We start from the raw sequence: 21,240 nt of genomic DNA on the forward strand, positions 1-21,240 counted from the left end.
GTTGGGGTGGGGGTACGGTCCGTACATACACGGTTGGGGTGGGGGGTATGCTCCATACGTACGTGGGTGAGGGTACGGGTCGTACTTACACTGTTGGGGTGGGGGTACAGTCCGTACATACACGGTTGGGGTGGGGGGTACGCTCCATACATACGGGGGTGAGGGTACGGGTCGTACATACACTGTTGGGGTGGGGGGTACGCTCCATACGTACGCGGGTGGGGGTATGGGTCGTACTTACACTGTTGGGGTGGGGGTACGCTCCATAAGTACGCGGGTGGGGGGTACGGGTCGTACTTACACTGTTGGGGTGGGGGTACGCTCCATACGTACACGGGTGAGGGTACGGGTCGTACTTACACTGTTGGGGTGGGGGGTACGCTCCATACGTACGCGGGTGAGGGTACGGGTCGTACTTACACTGTTGGGGTGGGGGTACGCTCCATGCATACGCGGGTGGGGTTACGGTCCGTACGTACACTGTTGGCATGGGGGGTACGCTCCATGCATACGCGGGTGGGGGTACGGTCCGTACATATCCGTACCCATGCTGTGGAATGCTTGTGCGGGCCGTACCCAGGCCTTTGCCACGTGGGTACGAGCCGTCCCGCCATTGTTGGGGTGACGTAGGTGTGGGCGTTGTGCGACTCGTACCCACGCTCTTAAGGCATGGGTATGGGACGTACCTGTATAGTTGTGTTGCCGGTTCGCGTCGTCAGGCACTTCCGTTGTGGCGGACGCTGGCTTTGCTGGACACGCCCCAACCCCCTCGTGGTGACCAGGGCATGGGGGTCAGGTATGTCCAGGGCATGTGTGCTGTGTGACTTTGGTGGTGGTTTTGTGGCCTGCCCCTGGTCTTGCCCCCCCCCCTTTCCCCCCTCCCTTAGTTGTTCTGACCTTCTGCGGCGTCTGCGTCGGAACCTGTAGAGGAGGTCGACTGCTATGAGGGCCGGGATGACACGTAGGTTCGGGTCCATGTCTGTCCGTCGCGTACAGGCCCTCCTTGTTCGCGTCGTCCTGATTTCCCGGCAGTTTTTGGCAGGCGGAAAATATTCTCCGTGCGGGATGACGTCGGTGCGAATCGTAATTCCTGGTTTGTGAATGGCAGGCTGCGTGCGTCCCGACGTCACGTCGGCGCTTTCCCGGATCGCATTTGTATGTTTATTTTCGTCGGTCGGGGTTTTGTACGATTCGTACGGAAATTGAGTTTCCGTGCGGATCGTAATTCCATGTTTGTATATTTTGTCGACCGGGTACGCGTCAGACGGTGAATGTGTTCCGTCCGACGGTTCGTACCCGGTTTTTGCAGGATCGTGATCGGCACCTAAATGTATGCACATTAGGCACACTTCATTTACATGTTCCAGGCATTGTGAGGCATATATTGTCCTCAAGACTCATGACAAGCCTGAAAAGGTATTTGAGATTGCTATGCAACTTTAGACTCAAGTTGGTTCTCTTTGTCAAATACATTTTTTTATACCCTGGGGCAACAACATCCCCACCAAGGATGGTAAAATATTGTGACCATAAAAATATGACATTTATTGTAGTTCATTTTGTTTCAAATTACTGTTTCTTGTGTTTAGAATAAATGTGTACTTTTGCAGGTTTGGTGGCACCCAATATTTACAGAGTAACTTCAAATATTGGCTTAAAGGATATGCAATGTTAAACAGAGAAAGTTACCTGCCCCAAAATTCATTAATGCATCTTTCTTCAGAAACTTTCCTTCGGGGTCAAGAAAATGCTGAGGGTTAAACTCGTCAGGCTTCTCAAAGTGAGCCTTGTCATTAAGTACAGATGCAAGCAGTGGGATTACATGAATTCCCTGGAGATATTTTGAAAAAAATACAAAGCATAATCAGCCAGGATTACCTTTAACCTAACAAATTCATGGCTTCTCCTATGTTACAACTTTAAGCTGAGCCACGCCTAAAATTACCACATATGAAACACTCCACATTTAGTTTTTTTATCGCTTCACAAAAGGCTGTGCAAACAAGTTCTTAAAGGATTATACAAAAAAGTAAATGGAAGATCAAAGATGGTATTTTTATCCTTGTCCTCCTATAGTGGCCGTAATGAGAAGCAGTGGGATGGGGTTTGCACGGTGCAAATTGTTGGTACAAATTCAGGTACAAGCTACACTTGAAAAGATGGACCTTGGTCTCGAATTGAGGTTTAACATCAACTCATCAACAGTACATTAATGACAGTCAAGCACATGAGTGTTGTAAATTAAGGACAGAATGTGATTAAGCATTTACTGAAAACATTAGTGTTTCCCTTTTATCGTGTTTTCCTCACTATGTTGGCCGAAGTCCGGACTCCATTTTGTATTGACATGCTGCCACGTGTTCACCACGAGGAGAGTCCGACCTCTGTGTTAGTTGCTCTTGTAATCTGCCTAGCAACAGTTATAAATAGCTCTCTCTTGTCCGTCTGGCGCATGCCCAGACTTGACCACATCTGTTATAATTAGCTTTGCTTGACCATGTGTTTTCGCGGGCCCAAGGAGTGTGTTAGCTCCGCCCATGTATTGATTTGGTATCGAGAATGACCCTAAATGGTAATGTTCTTCAACTCTGTGGTATCCACCCACTCATGAGCCCCTCTGTTGTGTATAAAAGGGGACAATGTACGCAAGGTCTGTGTGCTACTCCTTGCAATACTGAAGAGTGTTGTGTGGATTGTAGGACCACCCTTAAGGGTTGTTTTTGTACTTTGCAGTTTCCGTGCCAACTTCCTTATAGATTTCGTTACAGAAGAGCGAACCCTTGTCTCTTGCGGGCCTAGCTGGGGCTTGTATTCATCAATTGGCGCCCGTCACGTGGGGCTCATCGGCGACTCGGATGCCCGAAGGACTGGTCGCGACGAAGGTGAGGAGTTTGGCCGGGGACGTGATCACTGCCAGCGGCGTCTTAGCCTTGGCATCCCGAGGTTTTTCTTCCTTCCCATCCGAGCTGACCATCTGGGTGGCGCCGGTCATCGACTGAGACCTCTTCTGTCGGTCCTGCCGTGAGAGCCGTTTGGGCGATTGTGGAGCTTGGCAGTTGGAACCTGGACTCTTGATTGGTAAGAACCGTTGTACGGTACTTGCTCCGAGTTTTGAAGCCTGGTCTGGCTATTTGAGTTTGATTGATGGTGACTAGTCATATTTTGAATTTGTCTTTGTGAAAATATATGCGTTGCAACACATATAGGCAGGTAATGTGGAGAAATTTCTCCGGAGCTGTGTAAACTTTGAACGGCGCAACGATTAAGTGCCATTTTTTTTTGATAATACTGCATATTTTGCATTATTCCTAGCATGCCTGCTTTTAGCGCACTTCGTAAGTGGTGCTGCTGTCTTGGGAACCGGTTGAACCTCGAGGAATCTGCTCCAGCTCCCCCAGAGGGGACTCCTAATAGGGATATGTACGTGAAGCATGGTCTTTCTTCCATAATGTACAGCACGTTATGGAGGAAATATACTAGGAAGGATCCTGAGTTGCGATGGCCTTTGTATCGATCGTTTGATATACGTAAGATTGAGTATGTGGAACAGTGTATGTGTAAGCGACGTGCTCGTCAGGATATGTTTGAGTGTGTGCGATTATGGGTGAAGGAAGTGCGTGAGCGAGAGAAACGTGAGAAAGCGCTGTTTGATAAGGAGCAACGAAAGAATGATCATATGCGAGCGCAGGAAGCGAAGCGTCGGGAGGACACAGAGCAAACGGACAGACAAGAGAAAGAGCGTAGGCTACAAGTTTCGGGTCAATATGTTGTTCGTCAGCCGCTTTATCCTGTCCTTAATAATCCTGATGACGATTTTTATTTACTAGATCGCTCTCCGCCCCCTTATGTTGGCGCATCTGCTCCACGGCCGCAAGATTCTGGCCCGGCTCCGGGTAAGGTCGACACACGGTCCATGTTATCGGCCGAGTATATGGCTGAGCTTCGGAAACTTTCCCTTCGTGCACTTAAGGGCAAGATGTCTATGGAGGAGTTGTTCCATGCTTGGGGGTCGTGGCAAGATAGAGAGAGGGTGTATTTTCTGTCTCATTTTTCAGAAGAAGTAATTGCTGCTTTCCGAAAATATTCTAGTGTCCTTGAGCCTGCCGACGTGTCTTCGGATGCCGGAGCATTACGTAATGGTGTTTTTTCTCCCCCTAAGGCTTCTGAGGCGGCTCGGCGGCTGTTCGCTTTGCGGGACGAAGTGCTGGCCCTTAGAGAGAAAGCACGTCAACAAACGGAGGAGGAGAAGCAGTCGGATTCGTCTGCAGCAGGGGGCCACCCATCCGCCTCCCAGTCAGATAAGGATGACATAGTGCATGCTAAACCAATGCGAGAGGCGGCGCCTTTGTATGTTCCTCCTAAGGGAGCAGGGACTAGCTCGGATGTTAACTCCGCCGATGCAAGGGGATATTTTGTATATAATTGGGTTTATACTCCATGGCATAGGGCCGATGTTATGGCATTGAAGAATGCGCTGCCCGACCCCCGCAAGAATCCAGCGGCCTTCTATGAAGAAGTCGAGGGGGCCTTGAATTCTTGCATTATGACCTTAGCGGATATAGACCTATTCTTTGGCCTTATCCTACCGCCGGATACGTGGCGCTCTGTCCGGAAGGTAGATGATGCGGTTGCCTTCAAGGCCCGGTGGTCTGACCTTGAGGATGAGGATAGGGAACGAAAGCCCGCACAGAAACCCCCCCAGAATATTTTAGATCTCCCTGCGGCTATTGTGGCTAAGTTGAAGACGATTATCCCCCCTAAAAAGATTGACTGGAACATGTTAGCTGCATGTAAACAGAAAGTTGACGAGTCAGTCGCGGACTTCTTTACGCGCTTTGAGGAGACGTTTCATGATTTTAGTGGCCAGTCGCTTACTGACGACACGGGCCGCCACCTTTTCGCGGACAAATATGTGGCTAATCTGCTGCCGGCAGTTGCGGCCCGGTTAAAAGCGAGTGAGAGTTCTTGGTCCTCCGCGACACCGACGGCCCTTCTGACCATTGCTCAGTATTATGAGCGTCAGGAGCACGAGGCGAAGGGCCAGGAGGAGAAGAAATCGAAAGATCTTAAAACCAAAGTGATGTTAGCACAAGTATATGGCCCGCCCCGCCGGGGTAATAATAGTAGGGGAAGGGGTGGATCTTATGGTCCCCCTTCGGGCCGATCGGATTTGAATAGGAATCAGTGTGCGTATTGCAAGCAGTTGGGCCATTGGGCCAGGGATTGCCCAGCGTTGCGTGCTTCGCGTCAGGGGCACACTCCGGGTGGCCCGAGAGGTAGAGGGGGCTTCTCGAACTTTAGAGGGAATTCCAACGATAATGTCCGTTTCGATACCGCTGGACAGCACCGAGATAGCTCAAATGTTTTTGATCGCCAGCACCAGTATCATGTATCGGACATCGATCGCTCAGGATATCATGATTCTCAGCATGCATAGGAATGCGTAGGATGGGGGTCCGAATCAGTTGAGGTGCCGGTCGATCAGACGGGTCCTTATGTATCGGCTGAGGTTTTAGGTTCTACTGATCAGTTCCTAGTGGATACAGGAGCGACACGTAGTGCATTGTCTAGGTACTTGGTTCCGGGGGCTCCCCCATCCGGCTCAATAGTTACATCGGTAGGGTTTGACGGTACACTCTCCCGAAGCCCTCTTTCACAGCCCCTTGCATTTAAAGTTGATTGTTTTTCTGCGCCTTGTCCGTTTCTGCTTGCTCCGTACACACCGGATAACATTATGGGCCTTGATATGTTAAAGTACTTTAGGGCTACAATTCGTTGTTCCCCTGAGGGTGTGAGGGTGATTTTAAATGACAACTACCCCCGATCTGGGCGGATGTGTACAATCTCAGAGGATGCATTGTTGGCTACCCTCCCCCAAGCTTTATGGGCGACTTCGGACACAGATGTCGGACAAATGGTGATTCCTCCGGTCCACATTAGTGTCCAGGAGGGGGCGGTACTACCACGCCTCCCGCAGTATCGTATTTCCCAGGAGGGCGAGGAGGCTCTCATACAGATTGTGCAAGACCTGATCGCAGTGGGAGTAGTGGAAGAAGTTCCCTATAATATCTGTAACAGTCCGATTCTCCCAATTTTGAAAAAGGACACGGATGCAAAAGTCTATCGGTTTATAATTGATTTGAGGGAGGTAAACAAGATCGTGATACCTCAGTACCCGGTGGTTTCCGATATCACGACGTTGCTTACCTTGGTCCCGCCTACGGCGACCATGTATGTTCTCAGTGATTGATTTGAAAAATGCCTTCTTTTCTATCCCCATTCACCCTGATAGCCGATTTCTTTTTGGGTTTACATTAAACAATAGATCTTATCGTTTTTGTAGAATTCCCCAAGGCTATACAGAAAGCCCTAGTATTTATAGTCAGGCTTTGAAGCGACAGTTGGATTCCTTTGTTTTACTTGAGGGGGTCGCCCTCATTCAATATGTCGATGACATCCTGTTGGCGGCTGACACCCTGGAGTTGTGCGAGAAAAGTACGATAGCCTTACTTTCCTTTTTAGCATCCCACAATCACAAGGTCTCTAGGAAGAAATTGCAATTCTGTAGACCAAAGGTGACTTATTTGGGTCACCTTTTGTCTAAGGAGGGGCGTGCACTCACACCAGATCGTATCCAAGTAATTTTGGACACATCAAGGCCATCCACGCAGAAGGATGTGCGTGCATTTTTGGGTCTTGTTTCTTTTTGTAGACAATGGATATTGGGGTTTTCACACATAGCTAAGCCATTACTAGCGCTCTTGACAAAAGACACGCCCATCCCGATCCCCTGGTCAGATGAGTGTGACGCTGCTTTTCAGCAATTGAGACAGGCCCTTTGTTCAGCACCAGTGTTAGGGACCCCTGATTATGCAAAACCCTTTTCGTTGTATGTGCATGAGAAAGATGGATGTGCATTATCAGTCTTAGTGCAGATGCACGGCGATAAGCAGCGCCCTTGTGCATACTTTTCGGCTGTACTTGATCCTGTCGCCCGAGCATTGCCGGGGTGTTTTCGCTCGGTTGCGGCGACAGCTGTGTCAATACGGCAGAGTGAAGGAATTGTATTGTCCCATAAACTGTTGGTGTTAGTTCCCCACGCTGTTGATGCCCTGCTTAATCAAACAAAGACGCAGCATTTGACCAGTGCCCGTTTAACGGGATATGAGTTGACGCTTTTAGCTCCTCACATTACGTTAAAAAGGTGCGTGACATTAAACCCGGCCACATTGTTGCCATACCCCGAGACCCAGCCTGAGGCACAGAAAGCGCATGATTGTATTCTTGTGACTGAGGAACAAACAAAGGGTCGTATTGATCTCCAGGATACGCCCTTTTCAGATGTAGATGGAGAGTTGTGGGTGGATGGATCATGCCTGAAGCTACCAGATGGTACGACTTCAGCAGCATATGCAATTACCATGTTACAGACGATAGTGGAGACAGCACGCATACCACAGAAATCAGCTCAAGCAGCGGAACTGATAGCGTTAACACGAGCGTGTGAGCTCAGTACAGGATTGTGTGTGAATGTTTACACAGACAGCCGCTATGCCTTCGGAGTAGCGCACGATTTCGGCCTACTCTGGAAGGAGAGAGGGTTTCTAACGTCACATGGGGTGCAGATAATGCATGGGGAGTTAGTCCACAATCTTTTAACTGCATTGACATACCCAAAGAAAATTGCCATTGTTAAGTGTAGTGCCCATAGGAAAGTAGTTGATAAGGTTGGAGAAGGGAATGCGTTAGCGGATCGAGTAGCACGGGAGACTGCGATGCAGCCCGGTACTACTGCCATGTATGTAGTGAAGTCACAGGTGGAGAGATGGCATGATGCGAAGGAGGAAGTGCGAGAAATACAGAAGACCGCTTCTGACAAAGAACGGGAACAATGGGCTAGCGAAGGAGAACTGGATGACGAGGGTTGCTGGAGAAATAAGCAGATGGATAGATGGAAATTACCCACGGCTTTTGTACAACCTATGGTCCAGATGGCACATGGGCTAGCACATGTTGGAGCTTCCGCAATTGTGAAATTGCTTACCCAAGTCTGGGAGCATCCAGAGATTGCTAGCACGGCAAAGAGGGTGGTGCAGACCTGTATGATCTGTCTGAAGTATAACCCAGGGAAAGGCACGCGAACTCCAGCAGGAGGATTTGCGACACCCACTGCACCCTTTGAGGTTCTGCAGATGGATTACATCCAGCTTGAGCGCTGTAACAATTTGAAGTATGTTCTAGTAGTAGTTTGCGCCTTCAGTAAATGGGTCGAGGCGTACCCTGCGAAAGACAATACTGCAATGACTACAGCGAAGCTATTGCTGAAAGAGTTTTTCCCCCGATACGGCGTCTGTAGACTTCTGTGGAGTGATAATGGCCCTCACTTTGTAGCAGATGTTATAAAGTATGTCTTGAAGGGCCTAGGCATCACCCAGAAGTTCCACGCCGTGTTCCACCCTCAGTCTGCAGGACTAGTCGAGAAATATAATGGTACACTGAAGCTTAAGATCGCCAAAATTCAAGCTTCAACGTCTTTGACTTGGCCAGACGCTTTGCCACTGGCGTTATTGTCAATTAGGTCGGTGCCACACTCTCGAACCGGCCTTACACCCTATGAGATTGTATTTGGACGCCCAATGAACATTTGGGGTCCACCAAGGCCTAAGGCTGTGTATGATGTACCTTGTGTGATGATGAGTGATTATCTGGCACAGTTAACGGATAACTTGGTTTCTATTCATCAACAGGTCCGAGAGGCGCTCCCTGATCGGTCTACTGGCGAAGGACATGGTCTCCGGCCTGGAGATCATGTAATGATAAAGGTTTTCGACAGATCGAACAGTTTGGAGCCGAGATGGGTCGGACCTGAGCAAGTCCTTCTTGCAACGAGGACGGCAGTGCGAGTCTCGAACAGGAAGAATTGGATCCATTCCTTGCACTGTCGAAAGGTACCGCCCGGATTGGTGGAGTCTGCCGTGCTGACCGATCAACGAGACATCCTAGCAGCAGAGACAGGCCGTGCTGCAGAGCCAAACGACACTGAGGAGCTCTTTCCGGACCATACGACTTCTGGAGGAAGGCGATATCATCTGCGACCAAGGAAGTGAGGTTTCCAGTACCGGGACATACTGTCAGAACGGCCCTTGGGTTAGTGAAACGGAGAGCCAATGAGGCAAGGGGGGGGGATCAGCCCTGCATTAGTGTAGCGACACCCGTCTTGGCCCGCTGGTGAAGAAATCAACCGCTGCCCAAGGGGAAGAGTTCTGACAGACTTTTTAGTTTCAGGAAGACATCAGGGTATTGTTTCCTTTGACATGGAGAAGAAGAAAATTTTTTGTGCGTTGGGGTTCATGCTAACGGTAGCTATCATTGGTATAACCACATGGTTTGTGGAGGAGGCAACTCCAGCCCGAGAGACACTTGTGTTGACGACTCCAGTGCCTGCGGAGCACTACTTTTATACATTGCCATATCAAGAGTTGAAGCATCGACAATCCTATTTGAATAACACTTTCATTCAGATGCTGCATCACACCCACGTTGCTACAAATGCTACGAACTGTTGGATATGTGGGATGATGCCAGCCCATCAGAAGAAAGGAGGCACGCCATTCATACCACTTCCTTTCTCTCACAATGGCTCTTGTAGAGCATGGTACACTCTGTTGTTTGCCACTCGAAAACCGACAGTGGGACGATTGCTTTTCAGACTTAATAAAGAATGCCATCAGGACAAGAATGGATATCCACAAGCGAATGGGACAATTTGGGAATGGGAAGAGTACCGACCGGACAATGAATCCATCCCCTATATCTTCACGAACACCAGAGACACTGTGGGGAAGGATAAATTTGTAATCCAAGTAGCACAAGCCCAAGCGGACCTGTGCGTCCAGAGTGTGGGTTTTATCCCTGTCGGTGTCAGTGATTGTATAACTGTGTTAAATATTGATGGGTTAAATAACAGCACCTTCCTAGCATCCCATAATACCTATTTTGTATGTGGAAATAAAGGGTATTACCGTTTGCCGGCTGGGTGGTCTGGGGTATGCTATGTATCATTCCTATTACCTCCTGTATTCTTAGCACCTGCGTCATATCATAAGGATTTGAAATTGCTGAATAATGTGACTGTAAATAGATATAAACGTACTCTATCTATTGATGAGGTGGATCAAACAGATACCAGCTTGCAACAGTATATTGATTTTAATTTAGGACTGTTTTTCTTTGTTGGAGCCGCTCTGAATAGTAGGAAGATCCGAAGATTAACAAGAGTGGTAGAAGCTGTGACTAATCAGACTGCTGCTGCTCTTGGGAATCTTACGGAAGAATTACAGATTACCAGGATTGTTGCATTACAGAATCGTATGGTATTGGATGTGATGCTAGCTGATCGAGGAGGAGCCTGTAAAATTATTGGAAGTAGCTGCTGCGTGTTCATCCCTGATCATACGCCATCCGTTTATAATGCCATTAATAAACTGCACAAAATAGCAGCTGAAGTCCACACAGAAAACGGCACTTGGTCCTTTTCTGGATGGTTTTGGGCGTTGGTTACTGCCTGGGGTTGGAAGGTTCTAACTGGTCTCTGTATTATTGTAGTAATTCTGTTTCTTTTCTGTATGTGTATTCAATGTGGACCATTGTGCTGTTCCGTATGCATTTCATTCTGCATTCCAGATAAGAAAGCTATTGCCGATGTTGCCCGCCAGAAGGGTCTAGCTAAAGAGGTTAAAGGAATGATGATAATTGACATATACGATGATTATTCTTGGAAGCCAGATATCTTCAGTAAATGCTGAAAGGGTCGTCTGTTGTAAATTAAGGACAGAATGTGATTAAGCATTTACTGAAAACATTAGTGTTTCCCTTTTATCGTGTTTTCCTCACTATGTTGGCCGAAGTCCGGACTCCATTTTGTATTGACATGCTGCCACGTGTTCACCACGAGGAGAGTCCGACCTCTGTGTTAGTTGCTCTTGTAATCTGCCTAGCAACAGTTATAAATAGCTCTCTCTTGTCCGTCTGGCGCATGCCCAGACTTGACCACATCTGTTATAATTAGCTTTGCTTGACCATGTGTTTTCGCGGGCCCAAGGAGTGTGTTAGCTCCGCCCATGTATTGATTTGGTATCGAGAATGACCCTAAATGGTAATGTTCTTCAACTCTGTGGTATCCACCCACTCATGAGCCCCTCTGTTGTGTATAAAAGGGGACAATGTACGCAAGGTCTGTGTGCTACTCCTTGCAATACTGAAGAGTGTTGTGTGGATTGTAGGACCACCCTTAAGGGTTAATAAACGTTGTTTTTGTACTTTGCAGTTTCCGTGCCAACTTCCTTATAGATTTCGTTACAGAAGAGCGAACCCTTGTCTCTTGCGGGCCTAGCTGGGGCTTGTATTCATCATGAGTCTCCACAGTAATAATAGAGAGGAGTAGATGTTCAAACCATGATGGCTTATTTACAGGTTAGCAAAGTTACAAATTCAAATTAGTCATAAATCAATGATCACAATGAAAATTATCAGTCAGAGTACTCCAAATTGATTTAAAATGCTGTATATAAAGGCATACTATTCAAAGCTATCATAAGAAAATGTATTAACTTTAAGTTTACCCTAAAGGTAGAAGGTGTGGGAAACAACCTTTACAACACAGTCATTACATCGCACACATTTACAACTCAGTCAATACATCGCAACATCCTTTACAATTACATTGCATGTCACTACAGCGCATATCATTACAACGCATGTCACTACAACGCAGTCATTACATTGCATGTCATTACAACGCATACCATTACAATGCATTGTACCCCTACACTATCCAACACTTACCCTACTGTTGCACCCCTGAAGGTAGAATAGTAATTTTTACCCCTACACTATCCAACACTTACCCTACTGTTGCAACCCCAGGAATTAGAATAGTATTTTTTACCCCTATACTATCCAATACTTACCTTAAATGCAATGTAATGGTATGCGTTTCTAATGGTATGCGTTGTAAAGTTATTATGCGGTGTAATGGAATGCGTTGTAAAGGTTGTTTCTAAAAATGCGATGTAGTTGCATGTGATGTAATGGAATGTGTTGTAAAGGATGTTGCGATGTAAAAACTGCGTTGTAAAGGCATGCGTTGTAAATGTATGCATTGTAACATCATTCATTCAGAAGGTGTCAGCAAGTAAAGCCCCAAAAGGCCAAACCAAATAAAGGTTTAGTGAACCAAGAAAGAATAGTTTTGATAAGGAGTCTTAAGGCTAAATTTAAATGTTGGAAAGTGGCTTGTTTCTCTGTTATGGAGATGGAGTAAATTACTCCTTTGACCTGACCGAGGTGCTACCCACTAAATTTAGAAATTACCACCAAGATGGTACTAACTATCATTGCGTTTCCTGTCAATGCTGTTTACAATTTGATGCAGGACTCTGTCAAATTGACAGAGCCCTGAACCCGACTGATTTCCTTTTTTCTTTCCAAAAGAAAATCCCATAGCAGGATTTTCTTTTTGAAAATAAAACTGAAAATGCTCCCCTCACCATGAGAGTTCACTCTCATGGCAAGAAGTGGATTTAGCAGTTTTCACTTACCCTAACCTCAGGGCTTTACTGGCAGACACGGGCAGTAAAAAACTGACGTATAATTCAGCGAAATTAGGTGTGCAGAATTAGAAGACTGCCTCTTCTGCAAGGCTGTCGGACGGGTTAAACCCTTTTGCTGCTAGGCTTTTTCCCACCCCTGTGATAAGCCTTTTTTGGGCTGTTTGGGGTAGTTCGCACTTAGGCCCCTGTAACTTTTTGACCACATAAGGTATCCAAGCCAAATTTGCGCCCTTCCTTCGAACATCATAGGGATTTTAAAGTTATCCAGGGTTTGTGGATTCCCTTGGAGAGGACCCAGAAATTAGCCAAAATACAGCTACCTTTAGTTTTTTTGGGGAAAATGGTGAAAAAGTGCTGCAGAAGAAAATGTCTGTTTTTCCTCCTGCAAATGGTATCAAAAAAGGGTTTGTGGTGCTGAAATCATCATCTTATCAGCTTTCAGGAACAAGCAGACATTTGTCAGAAAACCACAATTTTTTTGCAGTTTTTGCATTTTACTGGGACATAGACTTTTTTTGCTAATTTTGTGCTTTCAACCTCCTTCCAGTTAGTGGTAGAAATGGATATGAAAGCAATAATGGATCCCGGAAAGCTATACATGTCTGAAATGTGAAAAAATTCTGAATTCAGCAAGGGGTCATTTGTGTAGATCCTTCAAGGTTAATTTATAGAAACTAACAGTTGAAAATAGGAAAAATTTAAAATGAGTTGAAAAAAATGGCCATTTGTGCCAACGCTTTCACCTGTAACTTCTAAGTATGACAGATATTTGAAAGCAATATACTGTTACATCCGCTGGACCCTTGTGGTGGAGGGGATATATAGGACTTGTAGGTTCACCAAGAAACAGAGGAACCCAGAGCCAATAACTGTGCGGCGTCTTGCAGTGGTTTTCATTGTGTACAGGGTATGTGGCAATTAATTTGGTAAAATATAAGGAGTGAAAAATAGGAATCAAAGACACCTATGTATTTCCAAAATGGAAACAAATTATAGAGTTTAGAAACAGTAGCTATTTACACATCTCCAAAATTGTGGTTAGCCATACTAGCCTGTGAATTGTTGGACATTTTTCAAAATGACTTATTTTTTAACACATTGTCTTACATTTGGAAGGCAGAAATACATAGAAAGTCAATAGATTATAACAGTTGCTCTACAATTCTGAGTTCCCCTAAGTCTCCCGTTAAAAATGGTACCTCACCTGTGTGGGTAGGCCTAGTGCCCACGACAGGAAACGTCCCAAAATGCAACGTAGACACACCACATTTTTACAGAGAAAACTGACCCTTTTTTGCACAGTCTCTAGCTGTGGCTTTTTAACCCTAGCACAGTGGCACCTATTAAAACCTATCAAACCTATACATTTTTGAAAACCAAGCACCCATAGGAATCCAGGATAGGTTGACTTGAGTGTCTCTCACCAGGTTCTGTCACCTAGAATCCTTTGCAAACCTCAAACCTTGTGAAAAAAACACATTTTCCTCACATTTCTGTGAAGGAAAGTTCTAGAATCTGCAAGGAACCACAGAATTCCACACACCCGCTTTCCCCAAAGTCTGCCGATAAAAATGGTACCTCACTTGTGTGGGTAGGCCTAGTGTCCGCAACAGGAACCGGCCCAAAATGCAACATAGACACACAGCATTTTTACGGTGAACACTGACCCTTTTTTTTGCAAAGTGCCTAGCTGTATGTTTTGAACCCTAGCTCTGCCGGCACCCAGGGAAACCAAGCAAATCTATACATGTTTGAAAACTAGACACTCAGAGGAATGCAGGAGGTGGTGAATTTGTTGGCTCTCATCAAGTTCTCTTACCCAGAATCTCTTGCAAACCTCAAACTTTGTAAAAGAAAACATATTTTCCTCACATATCTGTGTTGGAATGTTCTGGAATCTGTGTGGATCCAAAAAATGTCACCCACCTCCAATTTATCAAAGTCTTCCACTAAAAATGTTACCTCACTTGTTTGAGTAGGCCTAGTCCCCCCACAGGAAACGGCTCAAAATGCAACGTAGACACACCACATTTTTACAGTGAAAATTGACCTTTTTTTAGCAAAATGCCTAGCTGTGGATTTTGAACCCTAGCTCTGCCAGAACCTAGGGAAACCTAGCAAACCTATTCATGTTTACAAAACTAGACAATCAGAGGAATCCAGGAGATGGTGACTTGTGTGGCTCTCACCAGGTTCTGTTACCCAGAATCTTTTGCAAACCTCAAACTTTATAAAACAAAAAAACAAATTTTCCTCACATTTCTGTGATGGAAAGTTCTGGAATCTGCGTGAATCCAAAAAATTTCACCCACCTCGCATTTTCCAGAGTTTTCCAATAAAAATGATGCCTCACTTGTGTGAGTAGGTCTAGTGTTCGAGACAGAAAACGGCCCAAAACGCAACGTAGACACACCACATTTTTACAGTGAAAACGTACCCTTTTTTAGCACAGTCTCTAGCTGTGGATTGTTAACCCAAGCTCTGCCAGGACTTTGGGAAACCTATCTAACCTATGCATTTTTGAAAACTAGACACTCAGTGGAATCCAGGACGTGGTGACTTGTGTGACTCTCATCAGGTTCTGTTACCCAGAATCTCTTGCAAAACTCAAACTTTGTAAAAAAAAAACTTGCATTTCCCAAAGTCTTCCAACACAAATTGTACCTCACTTGCATGGTTAGGCCTAATGCCTGCTACAGCAAATGGCCCAAAACGCAACATAGACACACCACATTTTTACAGTGAAAACTGACCTTTTTTGCAAAGTAATTAGCTGTGGATTTTTAACCATAACTCTGCCGGCACTTAGGGAAACCTAGCAAACCTATACATTTTTGGAAACTAGACACCCAGAGCAATGCAGGATGGGGTGACTTGAGTGACTCTCACCAGGTGCTGTTACCCAGACTCCCTTACAAACCTCAACCCTTGTAAAAAAAAATACCTTTTCCCCACATTTCTGCGATGGAAAGTTCTAGAATCTGCGTGGAACCACACAATTCTACACACCCTGAGTTCCCCAAAGTCTGCCGATAAAAATGGTACCTCACTTGTGTGGGTAGGCCTAGTGTCCGCAACAGGAACCGACCCAAAATGCAACATAGACACACAACATTTTTACAGTGAACACTGACCCTTTTTTTTGCACAGTGACTAGCTGTGGATTTTTTACCATAGCTCTGCCGGCACCTAGGAAAACCTAGCGAACCTATACGTTTTTGAAAACCAGACACCCATAGGAATCCAGGATAGGTTGACTTGAGTGTCTCTCACCAGGTTCTGTTACCTAGAATCCTTTGCAAACCTCAAACCTAGTGAAAAAAACACATTTCCTCATATTTTTGTGAAGGAAAGTTCTAGAATCTGCGTGGAACCCCAACATTCCACACACCCGACGTTCCCCAACATCTGCCGATAAAAATGGTAACTCACTTGTGTGAGTAGGCCTAGTGCCGCGACAAGAAACGTCTTAAAACGCAATGTAGACACACCACATTTTTATTGTAAAAACTGACCCTTTTTTGGCAAAGTGCCTAGCTGTGGATTTTGAACCCTACCTCTGCCGGCTCCTAGGGAAACCTATCTAACCTATGCATTTTTGAAAACTAGACACTAAGTGGAATCCAGGAGGTGGTGACTTGTGTGACTCTCACCAGGTTCTGTTACCCTGAATCTCTTGCAAAACTCAAACTTTGTAGAAACAAAAACGTGCATTTACCAAAGTCTTCCAACACAAATGGTACCTCACTTGCATGGTTAGGCCTAGTGCCTGCTACAGCAAACGGCCCAAAACGCAACATAGACACACCACATTTTTACAGTGAAAACTGACCTTTTTTGCAAAGTAATTAGCTGTGGATTTTTAACCATAGCTCTGCCTGCATTTAGGGAAACCTAGCAAACCTATACATTTTCGGAAACTAGACACCGAGAGCAATCCAGTATAGGGTGACTTGAGTGACTCTCACCAGGTTCTGTTACCCAGAATCTCTTGCAAACCTCAAACCTTGTGAAAAAAACAAATTTTCCTTACATTTCTGTGATGGAAAGTTCTACAATCTGCTTGGAACCACACAATTCCACACACCCCGCATTCCCCAAAGTCTGCTGATAAAAATGGTACCTCATTTGTGTGGGTAGGCCTAGTGCCCGCAACAAGAAACGGCCCAAAATGCAACGTAAACACACCACATTTTTACAGGGAACATTGACCCTTTTTTTTGCAAAGTGCCTAGCTGTAGGTTTTGAACCCTAGCTCTGCCGGCACCTAGGGAAACCTAGCAAACCTATACATTTTTGAAAACTAGACACTCTGAGGAATGCAGGAGGTGGTGACTTTTTTGGCTCTCACCAAGTTCTCTAACCCAGAATCTCTTGCAAACCTCAAACTTTGTAAAAGAAAACACATTTTCCTCACATTTCTATGATGGAATGTTCTGGAATCTGTGTGTATCCAAAAAATGTCACCCACCTCCAATTTCTCAAAGTCTTCCACTAAAAATGGTACCTCACTTGCTTGAGTAGGCCTAGTCCCCCCACAGGAAACGGCTCAAAACGTAACGTAGACACACTAAATTTTTACAGTGAAAATTCACCCTTTTTTAGCAAAATGCCTAGCTGTGGATTTTGAACCCTAGCTCCGCCAGAACCTAGGGAAGCCTAGCAAACCTATTCATGTTTAAGAACAAGACACTCAGTGGAATCCAGGAGTTGGTGACTTGTGTGGCTCTCACCAGGTTCTGTTACCCAGAATCTCTCGCAAACCTCAAACTTTGTAAAACAAAAAAACACATTTTCCTCACATTTCTGTGATGTAAAGTTCTGGAATCTGCGTGAATCCAAAAAATGTCATGCACCTCGCATTTTCCAGAGTTTTCCAATAAAAATGGTACCTCACTTGTGTGAGTAGGTCTAGTGCCCGAGACAGGAAACGGCCCAAAACGCAAAGTAGATACACCATATTTTTACAGTGAAAACTGACCCTTTTTTTGAACAGTCTCTAGCTGTGGATTTTTAACCCAAGCTCTGTCGGCACTTTGGGAAACCTAGCAAACCTATACATTTTTGGAAACTAGACACCCAGAGCAATGCAGGATGGGGTGACTTAAGTGAGTCTCACCAGGTTCTGTTACCCAGAATCCCTTGCAAACCTCAACCCTTGTGAAAAAAATACATTTTCCTCACATTTCTGTGATGGAAAGTTCTAGAATCTGGGTGGAACCACAAAATTCCACACACCCCGCATTCCCCATAGTCTGCCGATAAAAATGGTACCTCACTTGTGTGGGTAGACCTAGTACCCGCAACAGGAAATGTCACAAAATGCAGCATAGACACACCACATTTTTACAGTAAAAACTGACCCTTTTTTTGCACAGTAACTAGCTGTGTATTTTTAACCATAGCTCTGCCGGCACTTAGGGAAACCTAGCAAACCTATACATTTTCGGAAACTAGACACCCAGAGGAATCCAGGATAGGATGACTTGAGTGACTCTCACCAGGTTCTGTTACCCAGAATCTCTTGCAAACCTCAAACCTTGTGAAAAAAACACATTTTCCTCACTTTTCTGTGATGGAAGGTTCTAAAATCTGCGTGGACCTACAAAATTCCACACACCCAGCATTCCCCAAAGTCTGCTGATAAAAATGGTACCTCACTTGTGAGGGTAGGCATAGTGCAGACCACATTTCTACAGTGAACACTGACCCTTTTTTTTGCAAAGTGCCTAGCTGTAGGTTTTGAACCCTAGCTATGCCAGCACCTAGGGAAACCTAGCAAACCTATACATTTTTGAAAACTAGACACTCAGAGGAATCCAGGAGGTGGTGACTTTGTGGCTCTCACCAGGTCCTGTTACCCTGAATTTCTTGCAAACCTCAAACTTTATTAAAAAAAAATTTGCATTTCCAAAAGTCTTCCAATAAAAATGATACCTCACTTGCATGAGTAGGCCTATTGCCCGCAACAGGAAACGGCCCAAAAGGCAACGTAAACACACCACATTTTTACAGGGAACACTGACCCTTTTTTTTGGAAAGTGTCTAGCTGTAGGTTTTGAACCCTAGCTCTGCCGGCACCTAGGGAAGCCTAGCAAACCTATACATTTTTGAAAGCTAGACACTCAGAGGAATGCAGGAGGTAGTGACTATTTTGGCTCTCACCAGGTTCTCTTAAACAGAATCTCTTGCAAACTTCAAACTTTGTAAAAGAAAACACATTTTCCTCACATTTCTATGATGGAATGTTCTGGAATCTGTGTGGATCCCAAAAAAAAAATTTCACCCACCTCCAATTTCTCAAAGTCTTCCACTAAAAGTGGTACCTCTCTTGTTTGAGTAGGCCTAGTCCCCCCACAGGAAACGGCTCAAAACGCAACGTAGACACACCACATTTTTACAGTGAAAATTGACCCGTTTTTAGCAAAATGCCTAGCTGTGGATTTTGAACCCTAGCTCTGCCAGGACCTAGGGAAACCTAGCAAACCTGTTTATGTTTAAAAACAAGACACTCAGAGGAATCCAGGAGGTGTTGACTTGTGTGACTCTCACCAGGTTCTGTTACCCAGAATCTCTCGCAAACCTCAAACTTTGTAAAACAAAAAACACATTTTCCTCACATTTCTATGATGGAAAGTTCTGGAATCTGTGTGAATCCAAAAAAAGTCACCCACCTCGCATTTTCCAAAGTTTTCCAATAAAAATGGTACCTCACTTGTGTGGGTAGGCCTAGTACCCGCAACAGGAAATGGCCCAAAATGCAACATAGACACACCACATTTTTACAGTGAAAACTGACCCTTTTTTTGCACAGTAACTAGCTGTGTATTTTTAACCATAGCTCTGCCGGCACTCAGGGAAACCTAGCAAACCTATACTTTTTCGGAAACTAGACACCCAGAGCAATCCAGGATAGGGTGACTTGAGTGACTCTCATCAGGTTCTGTTACCCAGAATCTCTTGCAAACCTCAAACCTTGTGAAAAAAACACATTTTCCCTACAGTTCTGTGATGGAAAGTTCTAAAATCTGTGTGGAACCACACAATTCCACACACCCGGCAGTCCCCAAAGTCTTCTGATAAAAATGGTACCTCACTTGTGTGGGTAGGCCTAGTGCCCCCAACAGGAAACAGCCCAAAATGCAACATAGAAACACCACATTTCTACAGTGAACACCGACCCTTTTTTAGCAAAGTGCCTAGCTGTAGGTTTTGAACCCTAGCTCTGCCAGAACCTAGGGAAACCTAGCAAACCTATACATTTTTTTAAAACTAGACACCCAAAGGAATCCAAGAAGGGGTGACTTGTGTGGCTATCATCAGGTTCTAATACCCAGAATCCCTTGCAAACCTCAAACTTTGTGAAAAAAACATTTTTCTCACATTTCTGTGATGTAAAGTTCTGGAATCTCTGTAGGTCCACAAAATTCCACCCACCCGTCATTCCCCAAAGTCTTCCAATAAAAATGGTACCTCACTTGTGTGGGTAGGCCTAGTGCCCACGACAGGAAATGGCTCAAAACGCAACATGGACACACCACATTTTTACAGTGAAAACTGACCCTTTTCTGGCAAGGGACCTTGGTGTAGATTTTGAACCCTACCTCTGCCAGCACTTAGGAAAACCTAGCAAACCTATACATTTTTAAAAACTAGACACCCAGGGGTATCCAGGACGGGGTGACTTGTGTTGCTCCCGCCAGATCCTGTTACCCAGAATCCCCTGCAATCCTCAACTTTGTAAAATAAACCACATTCCTGTGATGTAAAGTTCTAGATGCTGTGTGGATCCACAAAATTCCACTCACCCCGCATTCCCCAAAGTCTTCTGATAAAAATGGTACCTCACTTGTGTGGGTAGTCCTAGGTACCGCAACAGGAAACTGCCCAAAATGCAACGTAGACACAAACATTTTTACACTGAACACTGACCCTTTTTTGGCAAAGTGCATAGCTGTAGATTTTGAGCCCTATCTCTGCCATCACTTAGTTACACCTAGCATAACTATACATTTTTTTAAACTAGACAGCCAGGGAAAACCTGGAGGGGGGGGCCTGTGTGGCTCTCACCAGGTTCTGTTACTGAGAATCCCATGAAAATCTAAAACTTTGTAAAAAAAACAAATTTTCCTCACATTTCTGTGATGGAAAGTTCTGGAATCTGTGTGGATCAACAAAATTCCACCCTCCCTAACTCACGTGGGTGGGTCAAGTACCCGCGACAGGGAAGGGCCCAAAACGTATTGAGGAGACATCAAAATTACCTATCACAAAACATCCTGGTTTTGCAAGGGGGATCCCCTGGGTTTTTGGCCCTGGGCTCAATGGCCATTTACCAAACCCACACATTTTTTAAAACTAAACACCCAGGGGAGCCCAGGGAGTTATGGTTTGTGTGGACCCTCCAACGTTTTCCTACCCAGAATCCCCTGCAAACCTCAAATTTGGCAGAAAAAATCATATTTCTTCTCAAATTTTTGTGTGGGAATGTAGTGGGATGACCGGGCTGACACAAATTTCCTACCACCCAGAGTTCCCCCAGGTCTCCCAATAAAATTGATACCTCACTCGTGCAGGTGGCCCAAGTACCCGCGACAGGAAAGGGCTCAAAACATATTGAAGAGACATC

The 21,240-nt window shown here is 45.3% G+C and overlaps 1 protein-coding gene across 2 annotated transcripts in view; it reads right to left on the reverse strand.

Annotated features, from left to right (window-relative positions):
- LOC146816622 (cytochrome P450 2K4-like) overlaps nucleotides 1-21,240 on the reverse strand; it is a 312,169-nt gene that overhangs the window by 37,907 nt on the left and 253,022 nt on the right. The window contains exon 8 of one of the 2 annotated variants that reach the window (XM_085610496.1): nucleotides 1,690-1,831. The exons of the other annotated variant lie outside the window; for it this stretch is intronic. Coding sequence (XP_085466622.1) covers nucleotides 1,690-1,831 — 142 coding nt within the window. The remainder of the gene's footprint in view (nucleotides 1-1,689; nucleotides 1,832-21,240) is intronic. 2 annotated transcript variants of the gene reach the window in all.

Source organism: Triturus cristatus, chromosome 6 (assembly GCF_964204655.1).
Source record: "Triturus cristatus chromosome 6, aTriCri1.1, whole genome shotgun sequence".
NCBI lineage: Eukaryota > Metazoa > Chordata > Amphibia > Caudata > Salamandridae > Triturus > Triturus cristatus.